General features: G+C 36.8%; 1 protein-coding gene across 4 annotated transcripts in view; it reads right to left on the bottom strand.

Annotated features, from left to right (window-relative positions):
• The window catches only part of GRM8 (glutamate metabotropic receptor 8), a 329,218-nt gene that overhangs the window by 242,655 nt on the left and 59,945 nt on the right, over nucleotides 1–26,618 (bottom strand). For all 4 annotated transcript variants that reach the window (XM_027742595.2, XM_027742591.2, XM_027742593.2 and 1 more), the window contains one exon: nucleotides 22,756–22,972. In XM_027742595.2, coding sequence (XP_027598396.1) covers nucleotides 22,756–22,972 — 217 coding nt within the window. The remainder of the gene's footprint in view (nucleotides 1–22,755; nucleotides 22,973–26,618) is intronic.

Raw genomic sequence — 26,618 nt, 5'->3', positions numbered from 1 at the left:
CATTTATTCATTGAATTTTGTCTCTTCTTATGCTTCAATACTGACACAATTAGTCTGCAGTTCTTAGACTCGTGTTTCAAAACTGGTGTATCCAATTATTTTTCATGAATATTTCTTGATAGGCAGTTTGCACATGAGTTGTTCTTACTGAAAACATCAGAGCATCGGGATTTCAACAGGCAGATGGCACAAATTATTTTCAACAAGCTTTAAGGGAAAATGTTTCCAGTATGGTCCGTTTCATTAGGTCAGACATCCTAAACTCTCATATTGAGTTAGGTCATTTTTGCTGTCATCAAGAGGTCACATTCCCCAAGAAAGCAATAGGGGATTCTACCCATTGTATCATGTGCCTCAGTAGGAAGGAAAATGAATGTCACATGCCTGCTCTTCTACAGTTATCAAGTTAGGGGTTGTCATTATTAACGCTGGCCGCATTGCTACTAAGAGGCAGTTAAAAAACATGCTTTTTAACTCAGTGCCATGCTTGGATCCCATCATGACAAGCTGAGAAAGGCTTTTAGATATCTATTTTCTCCTTTTATTTCAATAAGGCGCAGAAGGCCCTTTTGCTCACACATGTTGCTTTCTAGAGAGTGACTATTAGAAGTACTTGTTTCTAGTTTGGAGCAGCACAAGAGTACACTGTGTCTCTTGTTCTTTGTACAACCAGAATATTCAGTATGAAAAAGTCATCCAGACACAGCTGAGCATCAAAAGTATCCTTAATTAAACTGTAAAGCGCAGTACTTACATTTATACTGCAGGTCTATTTTCTACTTGCTTCAGAAAAGCAGGATGTATTTGCTGATGTGCTAAGACAGACATATCCAAGCTATCTGGATGATTTGTTCAGTGCTGTCAGGCCCTGGGATCCAAGAACTTGCAAAGCCTATTCAAATATGTATAGTAAAGAGTCTGTCTATGACCCAGATTTCAATTGTTACCCACAGAATACTATAATATTACTTCTGAATTGTTTATTCTGCCTCTGTCACCTTACAGTGATCATCAGCCTGGGTTTTTTTATAACTTCTATGCATTTTATTAAAAAGAGCTTCTTCTAAAGCATCATTTCCATAATTGAACATGAGAGCCTAACACAACACAATGTGCTGAAAGTCACTGGGGCAGAATTATAATGGATGTAAATCCAATCCCGCTTTTCCTCTTCTCCTTCTGAGTAAAGAATTAAAGATGTTCTTTTCTTTCTAGAACAAAATATTATGCTGTGGGACTAACCCCAGCATTCATTTCATCTATTTCCAGATTTCAGCGTATTTTTTCTGTGCAGTCAGATGATGTATAATGCAATTAGGAGTCTGGAAAAGGAGTAATAATATTTAAGTGTTATAAAAAATCTCATAAAATGCTAAGTTGAGAATATGACCAACATAATAAGTATTCCTTTAGTGACCTGTAACAGACTAATTCCCTTGAGAAATCCTAACAAAGCTGGAAAATCTCTGCTTGCCTAGAAAAGAACAGCTTTGCTATATCTCTCTGTCATTCAGAGGACACTACGCTCGAGTGCACAGGAACATGATATTAGATGGAACTGGATTGGTCCTCAAGCCTACTCCCAGTGACAGCAAACTGTCTGGCAATAGATTCACTGAACATCAGTTTGGGTCCCCATTCAATAACAAACAAAAGTTTAAGGTCTGTCTCCAAACACTTTCAAAAAAACAGCAAACTGAGAAAATAGCAGCCAAGCATTACTGCAATTCACATAATGCAACAGAACATAAAATGCTTACAGAGCAATCTTGCCACAGGATGAATACCTAAAAGCCACTGGCAGAGGTTGAGAGCTTACAGGGAAAATTTTTTCAACAGCTGAGTAGAAAATTTGCTTCCTTGGGCACCTTTGTGCTAACGTTCAGGTCAGGAGTGTTTTTACATCCAGAGCTAACCTGCAGCTCTCTGTTCACCGAATTGGGAGGTATAGGCAGAGAGAGAAATACCCTTGAGAGAGAAGACCCAACTCTTTCTCCCTGTGTTGTGTCACATCAAGGAACAAATGCTACATATAACACATTTGTGGCCCACAGCTCAACATTCTTCCGTATCTTGCTGGAGGATCTGAGGTGAAGGACACATGTATGGACTGCTACTGTAGGAACACTGGAAAACATATCTTGGGCTAATGTGAAGGAAAAGAAGGTTAAAAGCTCTTTAGCCCCTCAATAAATCTTCACATAAGATTAGTCCAGAGGAAAACCAGTAAGCTCCCTGGTGCTGGAGAATTGAGGAAAGGTCAGAGAGGGATGCTGTAAAAATGACTCAGGTAAAAGAGCGTTTTCTAATCTGTGGTGCCAGAGGAAAGAGATAACATTGAACCTTCTGCAACTCCATCTCAAGCACACTTCCACAATGTATGCATCTTGGGCATTAGTAACTACAGTAACTGATGTGGAAGCTTGTGCTTAGCATGTCACTGAGATCTTTTACCTGCCTGGTCCAAGTCAGCCAGCTCTTCAGGCAGACCTTGGGTTGTCTGAATCTTTGTGAAAAATGCTCACAAGATGTCAGAACTGTGAGGGACCAAGTCAGGCCTGTATAGAAAGAAATAAATTCTGTTCACGGTTGCAGAAAATAGTCTTAAACCAGCTGAAAACAGTGCAGGGAGTTAAATTCCTTCACTATTTTTTTCCAGCTGCAGTCTTTGACAATGGTCTCTTTATTTAAATCCTACAAAGGTTAGGCAGCATCTAGGCAAAAAGCATATTATGGTACTGACAATTTATTTAACTATGGTGATATTAAATTACTGTGTATGTGAGAGAGACACTACCACAGAAACACCTTTTTCCTTTTGCCTTTTCTCAGGTTCTGTTTTTTACAGCCTAAAGCTACACACACAAAACCACTTCACTCATAGAGCAGCATCAGGGAAACTATGTTGAAGAATCTCTTCATCATGTAATATCCTGGGGAGATGCTCATTACGCGCTTCTTCCAAACAAGTAATAACAAGCCAATGGCTTAGTAGTTGCAATTAAAATCTTGACATTTACCACACACAGTACTTACAGTTACTGTGATATTTACAGTATGCCACATTGAGTTCTGAATGTCACAAATACTACATGGAAGGTAAATATTGCCATGCGGGAAAGTTATAGGCATGGATAGTGTCTTATAAACAACATATAAATCATCAATAAATAAAGGCCTTGACTTGAGGCCTTTATTTTTCTCTTTGGGGGGAAAGGGGAACATAATTTTGGGAAGAAAATTTTTTCTCCCTTTTTATCTATAATAATCGCTTTCTAGGAGGGGAAAACAGTATTTACTAAAATAGCTTTAATTTCAGGGGTTAAATAAGAGGCTGTTAATTTAACACCCCAAATCAACTTTTGACCACATTATCAGCATGCTTTTCACATTACAGATTTTCTTTTGTTTGTTTCCTAAAGAAACAAAACTTATGCAATAATGCTATGATATTCTGTGTGGATACGACTGTACTCCTTTTTCAGGCATATTGCAAGAGGTCTACCAGCTTTTTGCACAGTTTTGCCAAATTTGACAGAGAGATAGAGGTCCAAAAGCTTATTAAGTACATTCATCTTTTGTGAAAGCACAAGGCTGATTAGATACGAGAGATTCAGTTAGTGGTCTCACTTGTGGAAAGGCTAATCTCAGCTTTTGCTAGACACCATAGCATCGAAACAGGACAGAGTCATTTCAAATGCCCCAACAATAGATATAACTGTAATCAAAGTTCCCACCTAATTCAACCATGAAATACCAAGTCGTAGCTAACAAGACTACATTATGCCCCTGCTCACTGAAATTCTTTTTCCTTTAATGTTTAGAACCAGAGATATTTACAGTTTAGAAAATTCCAAAGCCTTTTAGATGCTCTCAGGCTCCTACAAAAAATGAATAAGTTCAGGGAGCACAGATTGATCAAATGGCTATTAAATAAAACAGTCCAGCTACACTTCATGGTCTAGGAAATCCTGGTGAATCACTTTCCACATATATCCTGTTCCTTAGAGGGTTTTTTTTAGCCACAGATAGAGACCTGAGCTATCTGGACTTTTCACTAGACCCCATTCAGCTGCATTAAGGTTTTTATGATTTCTGAATTTTGGATAATTACTTTAATCATAATTAGATTTCACTGACCTCTTACAAGAAAAATTCAGATGTTTGACATCATGTTCCTTAAATGAAATGGTGTCTCTGTTTCATAATATTAAATAATGGGTTAATCAAAACTCCCTGTTTACCTTCCTACAAGAGTTCTTCTGTTGGCACACATGGGATGAAATAAAATCTTACTAATGAGATGATTTAGTTAGGCACTGTCTGATTGAAATTTTAAGTGTCTTGGCCCAAATGGGGACTCCTCAGTCCTCTTAAATTGACTCTCCAGAGAGCTTAGACAGTTAATAGAAAAATACAGAGGAAGATCTCATTCTCCTTATACACCTCCCTCCTTCTGGAGCGGACCACTGATCACTTTTTGTTAATGTATGTACATCTAAAACCACTCCATTAAAATCAAATGTCAGTTTTTCATATAAATATGGGGTCTGTTCAAAACAAAAATGAGAGAGAAATGGAAAAAAAGGGGGGAAAGAAGGGAGGAAGGAAATCAAGTAGGTCCAAACCCAAGACCAGGGATCTTGATTACATTAACTACAAAAATAAAGGATAGGGGTAATTTCCCTTGCTTTAATTGTAGACAAAAGAGAAGCTCTCATTCTCTCATGCACACCCTCTCACACTTTCTTTCTCTTTTCCTGATGCTCCCAGAGACTTCTATCTTTAGTTAGTTGTCTTTGTTGTGAGTTTCTTTAAACTGTAATTGTATGATCTTCCAGATTTTGGGGGACTCCTTTGTCACAGGAAATCCTGGGAATATAAGTCTTATTTGATGAAACTAAAAGTCGTTAAATTGCCAAAGGACTGACTACAGATGTGATTCGTTGTTCATAGTAGAAATCCTTTTTAAAGGGCAACTGTTTTTAAGGCATGCTTTAAGAAAATAAATAAGTTTGTACATTCATGTTCTTGCATTTATTTTATGCCAAATAAGGTTCTGAAATTACATTACCATTTTTCTATGTGTTTATATGAGAATGTGGGTCTAAGACTGCACACCCGCTACTCTCAGCCTTAGAGATCCCAAATTAAAAGGCACTACTTGAACTAATTTCCCAAAATAATTTGTAGTTTTTTCCAGCTTCTCTGAGTGTGCAACTGGCTCAGTCTCATGCAAACTGAAATGTAACAATGCACTCCCAGCCAGGTAGGCTCTGGCTGCAGTCAGCCTGGGAAGATCATTCATGCATCTCCAAAAATCAGCATCCACTGGTCCTAGAGTAATTCCATAGTCTAGTGCCAGAGATGGCCTTGATGATCACCACATTGGATGATGTAAATCAGCCTCTTTATCACAGCCACTGTTTCAGACTTCTCTGAGGACTTACGAAGAGTTGAGGACATGACACGCTTACAACCAGAAGCCTTCAGCAGGAACTTTTAAAGGAATGAATTTGGATGTCTAAGAGTTAATTAGAGAAAAAATGACAACTAGGTGGCCATCTGGGGCTCCAACCGGATGGAAGGAATACAATTCATGAGATACTACAGAATTAATTCTCTTTTCTTCATCCTTAATTCATCTTTATCATCAAGAAACTGCATCTCTTGTTTTCCCTTTTTCCCCTCTTTCTTAATCTGAAAGATTGTCATAAGCAAGTTATGACAAATTAGAGCTTTTTTCCCCACCGCAAAGATCTTGTGATAGCATATAGTATCCATAATGCTTTCATTTCACCTAGTACTTTCCCAACAGCTTGGGACTATAATGTCTGTCTCTACCTTTATACAAGCACCATTCATTTAACTCTCCATTGCTACCACAAATATGTATGTATACAAACCTTAAATTCTGCCACTCAACACAATCAATAAAAACCCCTATAAAAGTGGGAATGGCTCAGTTCTTGGAAAATGAAGCACAGGATGTTGCACCTAAAACTAAATCAAAAGTTACTAACTTCTGGCACCAGCTTAAGGTATTAAAATAGTGCAAGTCCACAAGACACCTTTACTTCCTTTCTTTTCTTGAGTTTGAAATAGACAGACAAATACCAGTTTTGTTTCTGCCTGTCAAAAGTTGTTTTACTTCAATAATCGTGTTCCTCTTGTTGCATACCATCAATCAAAAATCAAGAGATTAAGTCCAATATTAATTTTTATAATTAACATATTAAATGCAAAAGATAGAAGAATATATGTCATTTTAGCACTTTTGTTGTATCTATTATCTTAGCCCTACAGATTCAGTAGTATTAAGATTACTTTAATACACAAATTACAGGTTATTGCCCTCACTCCACTCACATTGCCTCTGATAGAATGATTGATTTATTTTCTGTCTGGTTAGCAGGGAACAGTGATTTCAGTTGATTGAACAAATTAATCAGGGACAGGCTAGCTTTTTAGTGGCATCAGTCTTATTTGTATTCCTTCATTGTCTAAAATCTGTTTATTCACATGCATGGAAAGGAATGAATTAGAATGGTGGGAAATTCAGTGCTGTGAAGAATTAATTATGTTGGGTAAGCAAAAGCACTGTGTAAACTCTCTCACCAAGCTCTCAGCTGCACATGGCATAGACTGCTAAAATGGTAAATCATGAAGATCTCGTACTACTGGAATATCTTCTGATAGGAAGTTTGAAAACAACAAAGGAGCTTTTGCACTAATAACTAAGATTTGAGCTTAATTGCAGAGGTAATATTTGGTATTGCCTTAACCTTTTTATTATCTATGTTCTGGAGTTTTTTTTAGTTAATTAACCAAAATTCAAAGAAAGCAGTCATATCTGATATGCCCTATAATCCCATAAAGCTGCAACTGTTTCAACAGCAGGCTTTTCTAATTGAAATAGTGATTTAGTATAAAACACACTTTCCAAGCTAGAAGATCCATATTCGTAGTTACATTTGAAAATCATGGAACTGGAGTGAAAAAAACAATATTTGTGGATATATTTCTGTTAGTTAAGACAGAGTGAGGGAGAGCATAAGGATTTTGTGCCTCATCAAGAGAAACATTTACTAAAGACTTGCAATTTCATTTGAATAAATCCATTTAAAATGGAATAAAATTACAGTCATCAATCACAATACTATCTGAAAGAAATGGTAAATTGGTTGAGCAAAAAATGATGATTTTTATGGGGCTGATGGAAGCCAAGCTCAACTGTCAAGCTTGGAACCTGCACAACTGCTCATCCTCTGAGCCTGAGCAAATCCTAAGACCAACAGATCTTAGGACCTGCACTGAACAGTCCTTTTTATAAACTGCTCAAGGGTCATTCTTGAAACTTGCTTTGTTTTCTTTCCCTTCCTGTGCAGAAATTAAACCAAACTGGGCAGAATTCAGGGGTTTACTTCCCTGTTCAGCAACACATTACACTGCCTAGAGTATCACACCCTAACAAAACATAACTGTATTTTGTTAAGCATTTTTTAGGCTGAACTTAATGTAAATTAAAGGCTAATAACAGAAGAAATCCACTTAGAATTTTTCCCCTTTATGTTCTTTCTTCCACTTTCCCATTTTCCCTGTTTTCTTCTGTGTAGACTGTCATTGTACTAGAGGAAAAAAGAATTTGAACACTATGTATTTTACTATTTAAGCCTGTACATAATCTTTCTCTTACACAAGGTTTTCTATGCCCATATAACAACTGAAATAAAAAATGAGCAGAAAGTTATTTAGAAGGAAACAGAAGGCAACTGTATCCTGCACAGAAGTCCTTGAATGCCTTTCACCACTCCTCCTGAGAGGCACCTGAGGTGTAGATAGCCCAGAGGGGCTTGTCGCAAGCTTGCAATGCCTGTGGCAAGTGCACATATGGGAACTGATGCTCTTCCATCACTAACACATTTCCTGAACACATCCAAATGTCCTTCTTTCAAAAAGCTGACTCCTTTGTAATTGTTTATCACAGAAAGACAAAGAAAGCTAAGACAACTCCAGTTAAACTGACCTTAATTAATGAAACTTACAATTTCATGGACATTATTGTGGAAAACTGGCCATTACTATTGCTCTCAAATTGAGAAGTCATTCTCCATATCAATTGAACATTTTCTAACACTTGAAATCCTCTTTCCCTCAGCTGACCCTATGTTCAGACTCTACCAAGGTCCACATGGGAAGAAAATCATCTTCAGTGGTCCATGACTTTAAAAGCCTCTGTACAGACATTGTGAACTCATGTACATCTGATTAATTAAAATATCAAAACAGTGAAGAGGTTTAATAATGAAATGCCCATTAACTACAATAAGAAGTCCATAACTAGGTCTGTAAAAACTTGTGCCACCAATACAATTCTGTAGGTTGCTTTTTTACTATTAAACCAAATTCTTTACACTTAACTGGAGAAAAAAGAAAAAAAATCACATATTTTGCGTTTGATTTAGCAACAGAAAGAATATCTCCAGGTTGGCTTTAACATCTCAATTCTGTGAAAGGGACATTATACTTTACAAAACAAATTATTCTGGGAAAAAAATTTAAAACATTAACTAATTAAAATATTTTAATCAAAGTTAAATAATATTTCTACCTCCTGAATAAGCTCTGAAAGGATTTAATCTCTAAAATACAATATAATGGAATTAATTAGGAGGTTTGACAATTCTTATAAATTGAGCGGTGTGATTATCTGCACTTCATTAAGTGCATTAACATGTTGGGTAAAATACTTACAATCATATAACTCAATTCACTGGCCTTAGCAAACATTGTAATGCATCTCACAGCAAATCCAATATGCCAGTAAAACATATGACAATACAGCTGGCAGAGCGTAGGCAGAAGTATTGCCTTCATCTGGCTCCTGTCTGAACATAGCAGCAAATAGGGTCTCTGGTTTATGGATTTGTGCTTTATTCCCCTCATCCATGGGAAATCTGCAAAGGGACAGCATTGAAGACCTGGGCAGGCTCTGCTGAGTTATATAGCTTCTTATTCTACCACGAAAACAGATACTCATACCAAACTTCAGCCTAAACTTTCACAGAATGAAGGTTGTTTATGTCCTAGGATTGCACAATACCATTCTCTCTCACCCTTCTGGGACCTAAGATGTTCTGGGATTTGCATGCTGTTTTAAAGGAAGTAGGCCATGCAGAAGGTAAATATAGACACCCACCCACTGTCAAAATAAAGGAAAATAAGTAAAGAGGAAAATGGGAACCCCTATAAAAAATGAAGAACTACACCACAAGTTTAGTTCAGACTTTTCGTTCCCATTTTTGAAAAAAAGCAGATCTTGACTTGGTATTCCTGAAAACAGGTGTGGTTGATCTTACTTTAAAGAGCATTTACATCCGTGGAATTAATGACATCCTGCAAATGCCCTGGAGCACTTAATTACAGTTAAGCATTTCCAGCATAAATGTTTGCAGGAATCATTGAGGTGTTGGGATAGTTTTGTTTTTCTTAACTCTCCCTTCCCAAACATTTACAAATTCCATAGGTGCCTGCACTTCAATGAACTAGTGTCATGGTTTGAGCTTCCCAAAAATCCAATTTCCAAGCTTCCCCACAATTTGCTTCAGTGTGAGAGGGTTTTCAGACATAACACAACTGCTAGTATGGGGAAATTATATCAAAATTTATTACTAACACAATAAATACTATAGAAACTAAAAAGCAAATAAATACACAATATTAATACAATTTCTACCACCCCTGGGGTCCTTCCACATCAATCCAGAAGAATAACCCTCCAGGATGATAGCTAAAGTCTCTCTCTCATTGAGATATCGAAGAAGGGGTCTTTTGCACCCCCACCAGCTCCTCGGCTTCTGCTGAGGTCTCCTCCTGGACTGCAAAGGAACATTTGCTTTACCATGTCTTCATCTTGAGCTACAGGGAGTCAGCTTTTGAGTCCTCTCTCCCTGTTTCGTGAAGGTTTCTCCCAGAGAGTAAGATTCAGGGACTTCTCCACTTCAAGTCCACTCTTCTCCCTAGGTTGCAGGATTCTCTGGGTTTTTGCTCAGTCTTTATACCCCGAATAGTTTTCACCAAAAGTCCTTACTCAGAAAAAGCCTACTTGGTTTGGCTTCTCTCTGTTTCGGCTGCTGCAGCTTCAGCTCTACATCCACATGTCACGAGAGGCATTCCTCTCCCCCACATTCCTCCTTCAGTTTTTGGTTGCCCCCGCCCAAACCACACATAGGGCCTCCTCCAAGCCCCTCGACCCGTCTCTCCATTGCTCAGTCTCAACTCAGGGTCGCCTCCTCTCCCGCCATTGTGGGAGGGGGAAAGTTGCAGTGAGGCTGCTTGAAGTCTCTCTCATCCTCTGCCTGGAATTCTTCCAGCTCTGCACGATCTCCATTGCTTCTGCAGCTCCGGGCCACCCCTCGGCCCATCTCTGGCTCGGCTCCAATGCCGTGCCTGCTTGTTGGTGGGGGGCTGGCTCCAACCCCCTGGCTGGCCTCTGAAGCCCACGCCACTGCCTCTCCTGGGCAGTGGGGGGAAACAGCAAAAAAAACACCCTGGCCAAACCAAGGCCATGAAGGCCCAGGGGCCCCCCAGGTTCGGGGGCCCCTGGCCACCCCTCGCGGCTCTGATTCTCTCTCTCTCTGCCTCTCTGCCAACAACTTCCTTCCAGCTGTTGTATTATCCTAATTTCACAGGGGCGAAACGCAGCTCTGATTGACCCCTGATCGGAAACTCACATGGGACCAACCACTTCCATCCCCCCCAGGAGGGGGTGCAGCTCAAACCACGACAGCTAGGTCCTCAGTTTTGAAATCTACAACTCCCTTGTTCTTGTGTTTCCAAGGGGTTTGAAATTTTGTCCATCTCTCTGTGGTAATCCAATAACAGCATTTTGGCAAGCAGCCCAAGGAGAAGATGACTTATGAAGACATATAGAGGGTGTTCTGCATTTCTGTATGTTATTGTATAGTATGCTCAGGAAGTACACGGCAGAAAGTTTTTGGGACACATACAGCCACAGCAGCATATAGGGATTTATCTACGTGACACCTCCGTTACTCAAGGGTATTATTTTGTAACTCATTGTCTTGATTAATTGTCTAGTCAAAATGTCCTGCTTTTATTAACAATGTTAAAGACAGACTGGCATTTTTGTTAGAATATCAGCATTTAAAAAAATTAATTTTATTTCAATTTCTTCTACAAAGTGATAAAAATTCACTAATCATTCTATATTGAAGAAAGTGGAGGAAAACTGTCCTTGAGAGGACAGAGTTTTACCTAAGAAATAGTTTGTTTTCCAGTAAGAGAAAAAAAGAATTAACTTTTTTTATAAGCTGTGAGGTTTCAAAATATGCATATTTCTGCTGTCTCAGTTTAAAGTGGTGGTATCACAGCTTGCAATTTGCATAAAAATCCTGCATTTATAACAGAAAAAATTAAGTGTAGGATTCTTTCCTACTATTAGTGAAGCATATGCATATGCCTGTTTTTTTTCTGAAATAAGTAATAGCAATTCTTTGAAATACTATTCTTTGAACAGAATTCTCTGGAGCTCTGTGGACAGTTCATTAGGTAGTAGAATTGAAAGAACGAGTTGTATCTGACTACAGGATCTACTATGCCAGCCTGAAATTGCAGACTCATGCAAGCATTCAAGAGAGAGCTGTTACTGCTAAGCTACCCCACTGCAAGCTTAATAACAAATGTATGTTTACTGTGACTCAGAGCACAGTATGACCCCCTGCCCTTCAACGACAGAAAGAAAATAAATAAAATGAAGACAAGAATATCTCTCTGACATTTCCAATCGGACATTCTTTGCTTGTAATCTTGCAAGAATATTGTCAGCCTTGTAACACTCAACTCACTCAACCCTTCTATATCATGCAGCTGAGCAAAGTTCAAATGCATTTTTGTGTGTTAGTGTGGCATATTAAAAAACGCAGCCAGTGACAACTGCAAACTTGTTTCTCGATACTTCTGCATTGGGGTTGTGCGGGAGAAAACAGTAGAACAAGTAGGGAAAGTCATAAAGAAGTAAAATGAGAAGTGAAAATCTCACTGGTAAGGCCCAGAACACACTGAAATTTATGGTAATATAAAGGAAGAATGAAAGTGGGCATCTCCTACTGTCATCCTTCTACTTCTGAGGTGGATGATATGTCATAGTACAGTACACAACAATGTGCATAAAGTAACATATCATGTTACATAAACATACAGAATGATGAATAGCTGTTTTCTTGCTTTGCTTTCTCTTCAGAGAAAATAAAACAACATTATCTGCTTTAACAGCTTCCCAGATCTCAATAAGACTGCCCAGGGAAGTAGACCATATATCATCTACACACACCATTTATTACCAGAATTTAGTCTATGCAAGGAAGGAAAGATGATTCTTGGACAGCATTAATCTTTATGATTGTTTTTTTCTGATAGACATTACCATTTAGACAAAATTGCTGACAAATCTTGAAAACAAAGTTTCAGTTGTATTTGTTCATTTTTTCTTTTTAATATCAGAAGGCATAACTGCAAAGCAATCAGATTAAACACTCATTTTCTGTTTCATTTTATAGCTTTTAAAAATAAAATTATACTGAAATCTGAACAAAACATGCTTCAGGTATAATACAGAAGTTTGTAAAAAAACTGTAATGCAATTTCCCTCTGTCTCAATTCATAATGAAACTGTCAGTTGTCAAAAGTTCTAAAGAAAGAGAAAATCCAAGTTTCATTTAGGGTTAACCTAATACTTGAAAGACTTTAGTTCTCTGTCACACAGGCTATGTGACTGAGTCATGTACAGTTGGATGATAACAAGAATTCAACTTAAAATAGTTACTAACCTTCACCCTCAAACTATTGGCTCCATAATAGATAGTGTAATCCTACATAATTTAAAGCACCATGAAGAATAGATACATTCAGAAAGGGCATATAGTTATACAAGACACATTTATAAGGTAACTTCAAATATCTCTGCATTCTGCTCCTACTGGTACTTAGGTAGCATGCAAAAGTAGTTACTACCAAAAGAGATGTATCACCCTTGCAGATAAAATATTAAAGTTCATAACAGAGTTTTTAGAAGACTTTAAGAACTTTGAATAGGCAGAAACTGAGGAGTGGGGGAAGGGAAGGATTCCTGAGGACAAAAAACAGTGAATAGGAAGAATAGGAAGATACGGTCAAAATTCAGCACTGGAAAAGACTGATAGACATGTGCTCTAGAAATGTCTACTAGGGTTTGATTTGGATAACACAATGCTCTCTGAAAGGAGAGGGAGAGTATTGAACAGAAAGAAAATAGTATAAAATTATTTGAAATAAAAAAGAGCAGAGGGAGAAGACAGAGTACTCACAAAGCTAGATAAACACATATGTCATAGAAAAATATTGACTATTGACAAATACAAGGGAGCACAGACTGGCAGGAATACCTGGAATTGTTCACACACATCATTAAGTTCTAAATCAGCGGTAGCCATTTGTTAATAAACTTTGAGTGTCAGAACAGATTGCTTTTGGAAATAATTTGCTTGCTACCCAGCAGCCAACAGAAAAAGCTTACAATTTGTCAGGATGTATAAAGAGTGGGGTTGAGAATAAAAATGAGATTACAATGACACTACATAAATCAATAGCAAGGCTTTGCTTGGAGTGTTCAGTCATGACTATACACCTTAACAGAGATATAAATGCAACAAGGGATCCAGAAACTGACAACAGAAACCATTAAATGACAATTACTTCATATCTTCTAACCCACCATTAAGATAAATAAGAAGGCACACTATGAAGGAGGTTAACTGGATTCTCCTATATACCATATATAGCATCCAAACAAGAAGACATTTAATGAGTGAGGTTAAAACAATAACAAGAAGAAATTATAATGGATATAAGTTTTCATGCTTCAGGAAATCTAAGCATAAACCACTAAATACCTGGGGTTACAGAATACCCCTTGGATAGGTAATTCTGCCAGTGATTAAGTAAGATTGTGATATTTTTCCCTTCCATATACTGAAGCCACCACTGGAGATGAGGTATTGACTCACAGTGTTTGACTGACAGTTCCAGAGCTTCATTGTTTTAACTGCAGCCACAGATCACAAAAGAGCTGATACTAAGAGTATATTGCTAATATCAATCATAAGGTATTTCTCTCACATGATTTTTAAAAGCTGTAATTCTCTAGGTAGAAAGTAAAGCTGCAAAAAATGCTAAACATTTAAAAATACTAGAAACCATTTGAAGACTCAGACAGACAAGTGAAATTTTCTCAGCAAACTCAAGAGCCTCAAGAATTTGTGTGTACCTTCTTAATGTGAATGAGACTACTGATCATAGACCAGCAAAGACCCTGAGATTAGCTCAGCTGATTAGAGCATGGTGTTAATAATCAAGGTTGTGGGTTTGATCCCTGCATGGGCCATTCACTTAAGAGTTGGACTTGATCCTTGTGGGTCCTTTCCAACTCAGAATATTCTGTGAAATCATAGAATCATAGAATCATAGAATCATAGAATCATAGAATCGATTGGGTTGGAAAAGACCTCCGAGATCATCGAGTCCAACCCTTGGTCCAAATCCAGTCCATTTACTAGATCATGGCACTCAGGGCCACGTCCAATCTGCGTTTAAAAATCTCCAGGGATGGTGAATCCACCACCTCTCTGGGCAGCCCATTCCAATGCCTGATCACTCTCTCTGTAAAGAATTTTCTCCTGATATCCAACTTAAATTTCCCCTGGCGGAGCTTAAGCCCGTGCCCCCTTGTCCTGTTGCTGAGTGCCTGAGAGAAGAGACCAACCCCCACCTGGCTAGAACTTCCCTTCAGGTAGTTATAGACGGTGATGAGGTCACCTCTGAGCCTCCTCTTCTCCAGGCTAAACAACCCCAGCTCCCTCAGCCTCTCCCCATAGGACTTATGCTCCAGTCCCTTCACCAGCCTTGTTGCTCTTCTCTGGACCCGCTCCAGCACCTCAATATCCTTTCTGAACTGAGGGACCCAGAACTGAACACAATACTCAAGGTGTGGCCTCACCAACGCAGAGTACAGGGGAAGGATCACTTCCCTGCTCCTGCTGGCCACGCTATTTTTGATACAGGACAAGATCCCATTGGCCTTCTTGGCCACCTGGGCACACTGTTGGCTCATGTTGAGCTTCCTGTCAATTAGTACCCCCAGGTCCCTTTCTGCCTGGCTGAAACAGTTCTTCCTGACAGGAGCATAACTAAGATTACCATTTAAATGCTGTGAGCCCTTTGACATGTTAACAAAAGAACCACGTAAATACAGCCCAAGCCCATGTCACCATGCTCTTTCCTGTCACGTTTACTCAGATGGTGTCTTCAAATACAGGTTGTCCTTACAAAAGTCTGTGCATGGTGGGAAAGCAAAACCACTAATTGCTCTGTTGGTAAAGTTCACTCACATGGACTCTGATCAAAGCTGGGCCATAGTCTGTCTATTTGATCCCTGATTACAGCTGAACTCACATCATTTGCACCACTACAAAAGGTGCTTGGTTGAACCTCATGTGAAAACAAGCTTTCTGCAGAAATGACAGGAACAGAAGTTTATGTAAAACATAGAGGACAGAGGACTCATTTCTAAATAAAGGAGGGAAAAAAAATCTCACTTATGGCAGAATCTGTGAAGGTCCTGGAACTTATTATTAACTCATTTATTGTTTTTTTAACCAATTAAGCACAACCACCATGGAAAATAAGCTGTCAATTTATTTTCCACAGTCCTCTGTCTTGCACCACAATAAAATTATAATGCAAAAATCAAACAGGGGTAGCTTTATTCAGACTGCAAATCATATTGTGTGCCCTCAATGCTTTCCCTTATAGTATCCCCCTCACAAATACTTTTACTTAACACAAGAATATCCACTGGGATTAACTCTGTTAAAATCCACCTCCTCTTAATGGAAATTTGGTCATAAACAACTAGAATTACTGCATTTTGATTCAGACATTTCCTAACTTTGCTTTCACAGGAGTTTTTTAATTATGTATGAATTGTTTGCTCTGGGACTTCTTCTAGCAAAAGAGAATCACAGAATCTATGAGAAGCCACAGGCTCAATGATAATACACACTAATACACAGAACAGCGGCACTTGAGAAATTTCCTTCCTGTCATCAACTTAAAACCTACATGCTTATCCTGCTTTTCATTTCAGAAATTTAGTAACAGTTTATATGGCCAGAAAAAAATTCTTACAATCCTATATGTATCAAGCATAGTATAGACTACAGTTTAAGTAGTGATTTCTAAATTTGGCCCAACATTTTGTAGTGAACTTCCTTTTAGAAAGATTTCACTTAATCAAATAAATATACCAATATCTCTTAGTATTTTTATAATGCTTTTCCACCCCTAATATTAAAAAGTACACCTTACATCTTATTTGAAATGGTTTCCCTAAAATTGACTTCAGTTTATAGACACTGAAACTCGTAATCCCCAACCACTCCTGCAAAGAGCTCCACATTTGAAAAAACAGCTTTCATCATGAAAATGCGTATTCATCATGAACATCACACAGTATATTTCAACAAAAATACTTCTGTTGAATCTAATTTTTAATCTAATAAGATTGCTTTTTAAAAATTAGCATCAACACATTTATAATTTTGTTTGTATTTTTACATTTAAAAAACTTAAACTAGATATCTTTCCTGGACATCTTTATTATTCTTTGAACTTGTGTTCACAACCAACAATGTTCAGATGAAGTAAAAAGAAAAAAAAAGTAATAGTCCAATGACTTCTGTAGTACTTACAGTATTGTAACTTGTGAGCTTTCTGCAGAATGCTTAAAAACCGCCTCAGATAACTGATGGATGAAGAAACCCTTCAAGAGCTGTTAAAGTCACAACAATTTCTGGAGGGTCAGAGAGCATACCAAGATGGTATTCTTACTGCTCCAAGACACCTCCCTAAAACTATAGAGAAAACAAGTAATTATAGCTAAAAAACATCATATTGACTAGCACCACTGAGAGAAATGAAAATGGTCCTTTATTATAAATCCCTAGAAATTACACTGTTCTTTAACAGGTACTAATTGGCACAAATATTAAAAACTGCTGGAATTATTTTCAAGCTTTTGCAATATTAATACACTTAGCATCTGATTTTGTAATTTTTCAAACGTTACTTTGAAGCTCCCATAGCCAATTATATCATGTTATTATTAATTACAGCTTGTAGCTTGAAATACAGTGCTATCAATAGAGTTAAGCCGCATAAATATAGAAGTAAAACTTAAAATTGAATTAAACTGTTTACCCTTTGTGAGGGTATGTTAGAATATTATTAGTTGTGAAAATTAATTTGTTAAGCTTGAAAACAACCTTTAAAGGAGAAATATCTTTGGGGAAAAGGTTACATTTCAGGTACTGTATTTCTTCCACCTTCATGTTGCAAGACTTTTTAATCTTCTATTAAATAACACCTTGGGGTTGGGAGAGAAATCTATTCATCATCTTACTTTACAAAATACAAAAAGCTTTAGATTTATATCGAACATATACAAGGATTACTGCAGGAAATTTGAACTAAACAGCAATCCATCCTATTTCTAAATTATCAATGACTACTCTAAGTGGAAAGGTTACATCCCTTAAGTTTTATTTTCCTGCTCAAACCTCCCTCACCACTTCCCAATAGATTTTTCACTTTATCCATTGAAAATTTTAGAAGTTCAAAAGTTTTTAAAGGTAATTCTGCCTCTCTGAAGACATTCAAAACCCACCTGGACTCATTCCTGCGTAACCTGCTCTAGGCAACCCTGCCTTGGCAGGGAAGTTGGACTGGATGATCTCCAGAGGTCCCTTCCAACCCTAACTATTCTGTGATTCTGTAAGAAGAAATCGAATAATTTGGAGAAAAACAGAGGTACAATGCACAGCTGTAAACACAGTAAAAGAAATGACAAGAGACAAATATGATTTAAGAACTATATCAAAGAAATGCCACAGGCCATTTCCTGTGTACACCAAATATAGCTACCTATGCTGAAGTCTGAAACAATTTAAATGAAGCTACTACAGCCTTCATTCAGCATAAGTATTCATTATAATTATGTATATAGTTTTCAATGTCACTGTCATGATAAAATATTATGAAATGTCATAAAGTAACTGTGTTAACTCCTCAGAAAAATGCTGTTAACTGCAATATATCAGTATAAAAGGAGTAAGTAAAACTACAGACCACTGTTCCTAAAAACAGGTATTCAAGGGCATACAATAAGTACATCATTCTCTTCTGGAGAAAAGCTGCCATGAAGTTATGTCATTTTGCCTCAGTCAAAGATCTGGTCCTAAATGCACTTTGCTGTCTTCTTTAAAGCTCTGGTAAGACACACAAATTCAACTTACAAGCAAAAAGGGGCAAACAACACTGAAGTTTCTCACCTATTCTTGATGATCAGCTCAGTTCCCTGCCTTTATCATTTTTGCCTCCTCTTCTAATACTTCCATAAGAGTTTCACTGCCAGTACCTATCAGCAGTTGACCAACAGTGGCTAAAAAAATCTGTCATATAGCATTTCATCTATTATTTGTAGATTTGTTGCCCTTTCTAGTAGAAACATTGCACTAACTGAACAAGTATTCTGAACCCAAAGAGATTTGTCTGAACCAAATGTTTTTGTATTTTGAAAAAAAAAAAAAAAAGCAAAAGTATCCCATGATTTTATCTCTAATGGTACATTCTTTTGGTTTCTAATAACAGAGGGAATGAACCATTAAAAGAAAGTCAGATTAGAGACTTTCCAACATTTATTTTGTCAAAGATAATTAACAGCAAAGTAAATAGACGATGAGTATATAGCATGACAGTTTAATGAGGACTTAGTAAAATGTGTTTTCTTTTTTTCCCTGTTTTAGTTTCTACTGCTGAGTCAAGTTACAGTTTACTGAAAGTCTTAAGCAATTTACATTAATTCATTCCTTTGGTCAGTGTATCAAAATTATTTGATGATGATGTCAAAATTATTACAGTAATACCATTGATTAACTTTTTATAGGGAGTAAAAAATTCTATAAATTTTAATCATTGTGTTCAAACAATAATGCATGGTAGAATGAGTTGGAATAAGCACCATTCCCTAATCTCCTTCCAATCATTGTCATGTAAAATATTTAATTTCCAGCTATGCTTTGTTGTAGACAGGATCTTTGTCATTAAAATGAGAGGAGATTTTGATACATAATATATTTGGTGACATGTCAGGGTGGCAACACTTTGACCTTTTCAGTATTCGACATTTCATTTGGGAGCCTGTTACTGATCAAGAAATAGAAGTTGAACAGAGGGTAAATCAAACTGCAAATTAGAGGGAGTCAAGCTCACAACAAAAATTATACTAAATTATAAGTACATGAAGTTAATCTCTATTTTAAACATATGTAAAACGCAACCCCTTTCTGAACTCTCAACTTTATAAAACCACAAAAAAATAAACAAAAAACCCCAAGCTTTTCTGTTTATATTTTCAAATCTCTTATCTCATGTCCTCTCATGCACTGATTTTTTCAGAAATGAATATATCAATATCTTTCACATCCTTTCTTCATTTTTTTTTTTTTTTGCTTTTCATTATGCTTATCTTCACATTCTTTTTGCTTCCAGTCATTGGCTACTTATATTAGATAGGATCTGAGTAAAATACTCAGTAAAGAGTTGAGCAGTCCTATTCATTTGCATACCAGCTGCACAAGGGGAGCAGTGTCCTAATTAGGTTCTCTTAACACAGTTTATTAACACAGAGCTAGTAACTTTTGCTGTTGTGTGCAGTCTTACACTGTATGATGATTTTTACAAACCTACGTAAACTATATAGTCTCAGACCTCATAGTTAGATGCTATCTAAGCTTTCCATTTTAAAAGCATTTCCAGTCCTATGGTTCAGGTGAAAAGTCTGAGGACAGAGAACAAGAGGATCAGGCTGAAAGGGATATTAAGAAATCATTCAATCCACCTCCCAGCCCCAAGGAAGAACTAACTGCACTTACATAATCACTGGGCAGGTGTTTGTCTAATGCATTCTCCCAGATCCTTTGCAATGGAGGTTACAAAATGTCCCCAAGCAAGCCAGTATAATGCTTTGACTTAAATATTAAAAGGGGCTTTCTCCAAATCTAGATAGAATCATGCTAGAGACTAATTTCATTACTTCTGTTTACATACACTGTATTTGGATGAACAAGTGTCCTCTATCTTTCTGTAAAAGCCTAACTGAAAGCACCTTTTCCATCACCTTCCCTTCTTAGCCAACTCTTCTTTAGGCTAACCCCCTTGCTCAGTTATGAGTAAGAGGTTCCACAATTGACAGGAAAATTGGAGGATTACTCAAATTATTTTACAGATGGTATGCTCATCTGCATGTTCCATTCAAACAAGAGGAATATAGACAGGTTATAATTTACTGTCATTCTCGCATCATTTTTTTAAGTAGTATTTTCTGACCAGTCCATCTGAATTCCTCATTGTTCAGATCCTTTTTGCTGAAGCACAATGCCTTGTATGTGTCACTTAAGTTTTTACTTTTCCAGACTGTCTTCAGATTTGGACTCTAAGAGTATCTTCCAATACACTCCTAGTCCTTCTGAGGAAGGAAGATTTTATAGTATTCCTCATTCCAAGTCCATCTGGGTTAAACATGGAAATATTATCTAGTACCTGAGCCAGCATAAACTGTCAAATACCACACAACTCATTCTTTCATTTAAACAGAAATCTCAGAAAAATTTTCTAAATAGGTCTGCATCCAGTCTATGATATTTTCACCTAGATTCCCAAATTTGCTCAGGAGAATATTGTATGTGACAGTTGAGATAGCACTACAAAATTCTAGAGACGTGACACATCCACTGCTTTTTCTTCAGCTACAAGCTATTATTCTGTCAAAGAAAATTATTAGATGGCTTTGACAGTATTTGTTCCTGACAATTCTGCACTGGCTATCAATCTTGTCCCTGTGGTTACATATGATTTACCTGATTATTTACTTGAACATTTCTCTAGAAAATAAAAATTACTTGTCTGTCCTACCTCCCTCTGCTTTCCTTCTTTAGAACCATTAGATTTCCTGGTCCCCACAATAGTTGGTAAGTTACTGTGAGCACAGAGGTTGCCAAAATCAAGTGTTCTAGTAGAAAACATAAATCACAAGGTGAGAGGGGGGAAGATAAATCAAACCACAAATCATGATTTATTGTGCTTCTTAGTATTACACAGATCTTGTAATGTTTAGGACACCCATTCATGATTGTAACTGCTTTGGATTCATAATCCTGTTAAAAATATTTATTTAATCCTATTCATGTAAATTATTTATCAAATGACAATGGCCTTTTTTATTCTAGGATCCCTCTGACATAAACTCAAGTCATTGTTGAATCATAGGTGTTGTTTTTGCACCCCTTGGAAGATGTCTCATATTCCTGGAAATGGGAAACAGTAAAAAGACCTGAACACTCTACTTCATTTGTTTGCTTTCAGAACTTCAGAACTAGCTGTGTTGCAGATTGTTTCAAGAAAAAGTGATTTTTCAGCCAATAAACTACTCAGTGAGGGTCTGGGGAAGCCAATCTATTCGCAATAGACAAACCATCTCCAAGATATGAACTGTGAAAAAATTATCCATGCCTTAGTCAGCTTTGTCTCTCCCATGAAGACACATGGGATCTGACAGTACTGCTTAGAAACTAGAAAAGGAGTAGTGATTGAACTACCAAGTATATTATATACATGGTTCCCTAGAGGCATGAATCACTGTGGTGTTGTCCTATTGCCAGATTGTTGCGAGTAATCATTTACCTTTATGATTCAAGCATAAGTACTTGAAACACACATGCACCTTCCTGTACGATTGCAATGGTCTTTGTATTCACATGCAGTTATTGAAAGTGGGAGATACTATCATATTTTCTCACCCAACCTGATTCAAAAGAACCAGATTTCATATGTACATGCCCTGAAAGTCAAATCCAGTAGATTAATCTGGGCTTTCTGAGGAAGGACAGGAAGACTGTCTGCAGGGGTTTTTTGGTGTGTCATTTAACACTGCACTTAGTGAAAGGCCAATTCCACCCTCTTTTAAACCACCTGCTACTCATCATCTTATTACTTGCTGTCCAAAACCTTCTGCTCCTGAGAAACAGCCATTTTCTTCAGGCCAGAAATAACTATAGTGTAACAAAAATAAAAAAACCAAAAGGATCAAAGGGACCTAAATATACTTCTCATCATAATGCCTGTATTTGTACGGTACATTTCATCATGAAAGAAAAACACCAAAGTTATGTCTTTTATTTCAGAGGATTTTTTTGTTGTTTTAAAAATCTACCAAAATTAAACCCCCTAGATTTATCAGTGCGGGAACATGGAAAAAGCTCTTACTGGATTACAATTTTCCTAAGCTAAATCAATCACATCTCCTCAAATCTGCTTGTAATTCAGTTGGTCATTGCTTTTTGCCCCTAACTCATCAAGGAACTCCTCTTTTCCAGAAGGGGCAAGAGACACACATTTTTTGCCTCTCTTCGTAAATTACTGCCAGAATTATCACCTTGGCAGATGTGCGAGAAGCAAAATCACCCACTTGAGTCCAGGTAACACAGCCATGGGTGTTCTGATCACACTGCATAGACCCAAGCAGAACTCAGTGATGCTCTGCAACTCAGCAGCTGTAAATACAAAACCTGGTAAAGATGCACTCACCAATTTCTCTGGAGATCTGGGTGAACGCCTCCACACCACTCTCTCCATAGTTGCCTTCAGAAGCCAGCGTCGAGACGTAGTTCCACCCAAGGGCTGTCACGATGTCCACCATGGCCTGTGCTTGGTAGGAGTCAGGTGGGACCACTCGAGAGAAGTAGTCATACCTGGTGTTATCGCTCAGTTCTGGAGCTGTAGATGCATAGCTGATTTGAGGTATCTGCAAATAGAATGACAAGTCATTCAAACTAATCTAGTAGCATTTTACACTATAAACTTCTATGTTTGAAAGGCTCAAAATAGATTATGCACAGGCATTGTGCAGAACCAAGTATTTTGTTTTAATTATATCAGCTGATCAGAAAGCGTCTCAGATTTTGTATGTCAGTCAAGCCTTATTGTATAACACTCTCACCAAGAAATAATGAATTCAGTCTTGCTCCAGATGTCATGATTCTTGACATGTAAGTGTTACAACTTCTCTTTTGATCCTGGCTCTGATAGAAATAAGTGAAGAAAAAAAAAGGGGAGGGGGAAGGAGGAAATCTTACTATTACTACAGAAGATGAAAAGGTCAGTTATTATGACTGCGATTCTTAAAAATGCTACACTTACGTTCAACAAGTAAAATGTGGATTATTTCCATTTCATTGTTTTCTTTACTTATGTGCATGCACGTGTGTTCCCATTTTATTATCATTTTTAAATCTTTCTCTTGATTTTTCAAGATTTCTCTAGATTTTTCATATTCCAGTTTTATTATGGTATTGTACATTCTTTAAGAATATGAAGGCTATGTATTTAATAGCAAAAGTTATTTGATGAAAAAAAAAACCCTAAAAAAATCACCTGTATATGAAATACATATAGAGGAGGAGAAAGCTTACAAGGATGGTAAACTTTGTAGAAAACACCTCAATATTCTTAGCAGAAACAAACCTAAGTAACTGAAATACATTTTAAAATACATTTTTAGTCTCTTAGGGAAAAAAAAAGAAAAAAAAGCAAAAAACAACTAGGGCAGTTTTCTGGTAACTCTTGTCTTAAATAAATGGTGCAGCGATGTCCAGAAAAAACTGTCTGTAAGAAATACTCAATTATTATGAAGCATATTTTGGTGTAAGAAAATTAAATTAACATTTATGCTAACTTAAAAGGGGAATTATTTTCTCCTTCAAAATGGTAAAACTGATGAAATAGTCATTAGCTTGAAATGAAAAATATTACATTGCATTTGTGATCTATATTAATAATATGTGCTAAATTCATGTCTCACAAAACATGAAATAATCTTCGAGAAAGCAGTCTGAATGGAGTTACTAAATTGACTCTGCTGAGAGCCAAATTTAGCACCTCAGGCAACAGGTGATCTTGTAAATGCTCACTGTCCTATTAGATGCTATAGTAGAAGATTTCAGTCCAACCACTACATCCAGTACAGTGTTTCCTCGTCAGTACAAACTAAAAAAGGGATTTGGGGCATATGTAAGGGATTCAAAGAGTCTGGTCATTAACCATACCCGCAGAGACAGTGTAGACTATTACAGCCTGAAAAAACAGTTTGTTGCCTTAGGAGTGGCAAAATCACTGCTCAGTCAGAAACAAACAAAATAAACTCTTATGTATCTTGGCTGTATTCTTCTTCAACAAATTTTCTACACATGGAAAAGCCTCAGAATAAATAATCTGAAATGTTTTTATAATAACGACCAGAGAGAACAGGAAAAAAAGGAGAGGGAAGATCACAGAAAAAGTTATATTTTGTGGAAATAAATATTCCTAACATAGCAAAGATACACCAGGTAAAAATAAAGGATAAATTGTTCTTACAAAACTTGTCTTGTATAAATTCCCTTTCTTTCACAAAGTGTTTGAAACATCTTTATCTCTTTCCAGACAAGAGATTTTTGGTATGTAATAACACAATTATGCATATTTAGAGCACATATCTTTCCCTTTCTAAACTTCCTCTATTACTCTCTAAACCAGTCAATTTTGTTACATATGGAAAAAAATAAAGACATCTTTTGTGATTTTGCCCATTTTACTCCTTGGTGTTTCACAAATACTATGGCATCATTGCTGAAAGTTACTTCATCAATAATGTCAATAAAATCAACACCAGTAAGAAATCTTTTAGATGGACACTTCGGCATTGAATATCTTGAAGCCCAGACCACAGACTTATATCCATTAACTTTTTCAGTTCCCATTTCTCTTCAGGTATCAGATGAATAACAAATCCTAGGTATGTTCTTGTAGGAGAGTCGTTGGTTCAACCACAGCAATGAGATGTTTCAGATCAATAAAGATATTATATGTACTATGAATATCACTTATCTGGGGGCTTGCAATATGCAGAAAAGAGATGCTACTTTCCTACTTTTCAGCTCTTTGCACTTCAACTTCTTCCCTAGAGTTATTTATAATAACAGTAGAAGAAAACAGAAGGTGAATACAGTCCAAAAACAATACCCTGGAATCACTGGGCACAACAGTATGCTTAAACCACCACTGTTTTTGTAACTTCTGCCAACTTTTCAATAATAGGAAAGAACAATACACCACGTAAAAGTAGGGAGTAAGACACTCTCTAAATAGCAAGCCAACCCTAAGTCTTGAGGAAAAAAGAATTCTTGCAATGAAATATGTAATTATTTTCCTTATTTCTTTTTGTATATATCCCTCATGGTTATAACCAACACAACATTCAAGAATTTTCTCCCCAGAATTGCAGTTCTCCCACCCAGAAATGCCTCATTGATTTCTTTTTTTGAAAGCATTTTATGCAAAGCAAACAGAAACTTCCTTTCTTGCCTGCTTTTAAATGTATATTTGTATACGGGGTAGCTCTGAAAAATAGCTTTAAAATTTGAGGATTTGGGGTAGCTACACAGGAAGTGAAAAGACTCAGAATGATACTCAAAGAAATTGTTTGGCATGAAGACATTGTTTGGATTTAGTGGTTCAATAATCCATGAATAAAAAATATATACATTAAAATGTAACAACTCTAGTTATGGACTGTAAGTTTAATAAAGCATTTTACATGACCCCAAGTACATTTTACAAGATAGAGCATAATGCTGCCTAAGCAAGGGAACTGTTATGCTCTATCAATTCAGTAATATGTGTTTTAAAAACTCCCTAAATACAGACTGTATTTATACTTTAAGTTCCACTGGCCCCTTGAGACATAAATTTGCATTTTGAAAGAGACCTGTAAAGGAGTTTTATATTTCTCATTTTAGATTTCTCAGTCTCAGTTTTCTAAATTAAATACCATACTAGTAACATTTACATTGTACCTAAGTGATATATATCACTGTTAATAGTGTATTTCCTTCTCCTTTGGGGAAAAGAAAATCAATTATATAACCACATTTGAATCAGTTCTCGCACAACAGCTGTCACGTTCAGTGACAATTGCTAAAAGCATTCCTGTTTGAATGCTCATTGATACAATTTTTCTATTCTTTCCTACCCTATGGTTTGGCCACTTCCTCGCATTAACCTATAAGCTGCTGATAAACTCTCAACTTCTAGTGGGTGACAGACTTGACCTCTCTGAAATTATTATACAGAGGAATTCATAGAAACCTTATTTTTATTACTTTTAAACCTTAAGCTATCTATTTAAAAACAAAAAATCCTAGTGTAATTTTTTGAAGCAATATCTTGCTTTAGTTACATACTAGTGTTAATCCTGATACATACTGAACTACTGCTGCAACTACCAGCGATCCCTCGTTACTTTAATCTAAGTCAGTGGTGGCTTCATCTCATTCTATTATTCAGTCACTGGCATAAAAAAAAAAAAAAAGATTCTGCATGCTTAAAAAATAAAATAATTTGGATAAAAAACA

Source organism: Pipra filicauda, unplaced genomic scaffold (genome assembly GCF_003945595.2).
Source record: "Pipra filicauda isolate LSUMZ 115617 unplaced genomic scaffold, ASM394559v2 scaffold113_size4260070_pilon, whole genome shotgun sequence".
Taxonomy (NCBI): domain Eukaryota; kingdom Metazoa; phylum Chordata; class Aves; order Passeriformes; family Pipridae; genus Pipra; species Pipra filicauda.
The sequence above is the reverse complement of the archived record's forward strand: the minus strand, read 5'-3'. Positions and strand labels throughout refer to the sequence as shown.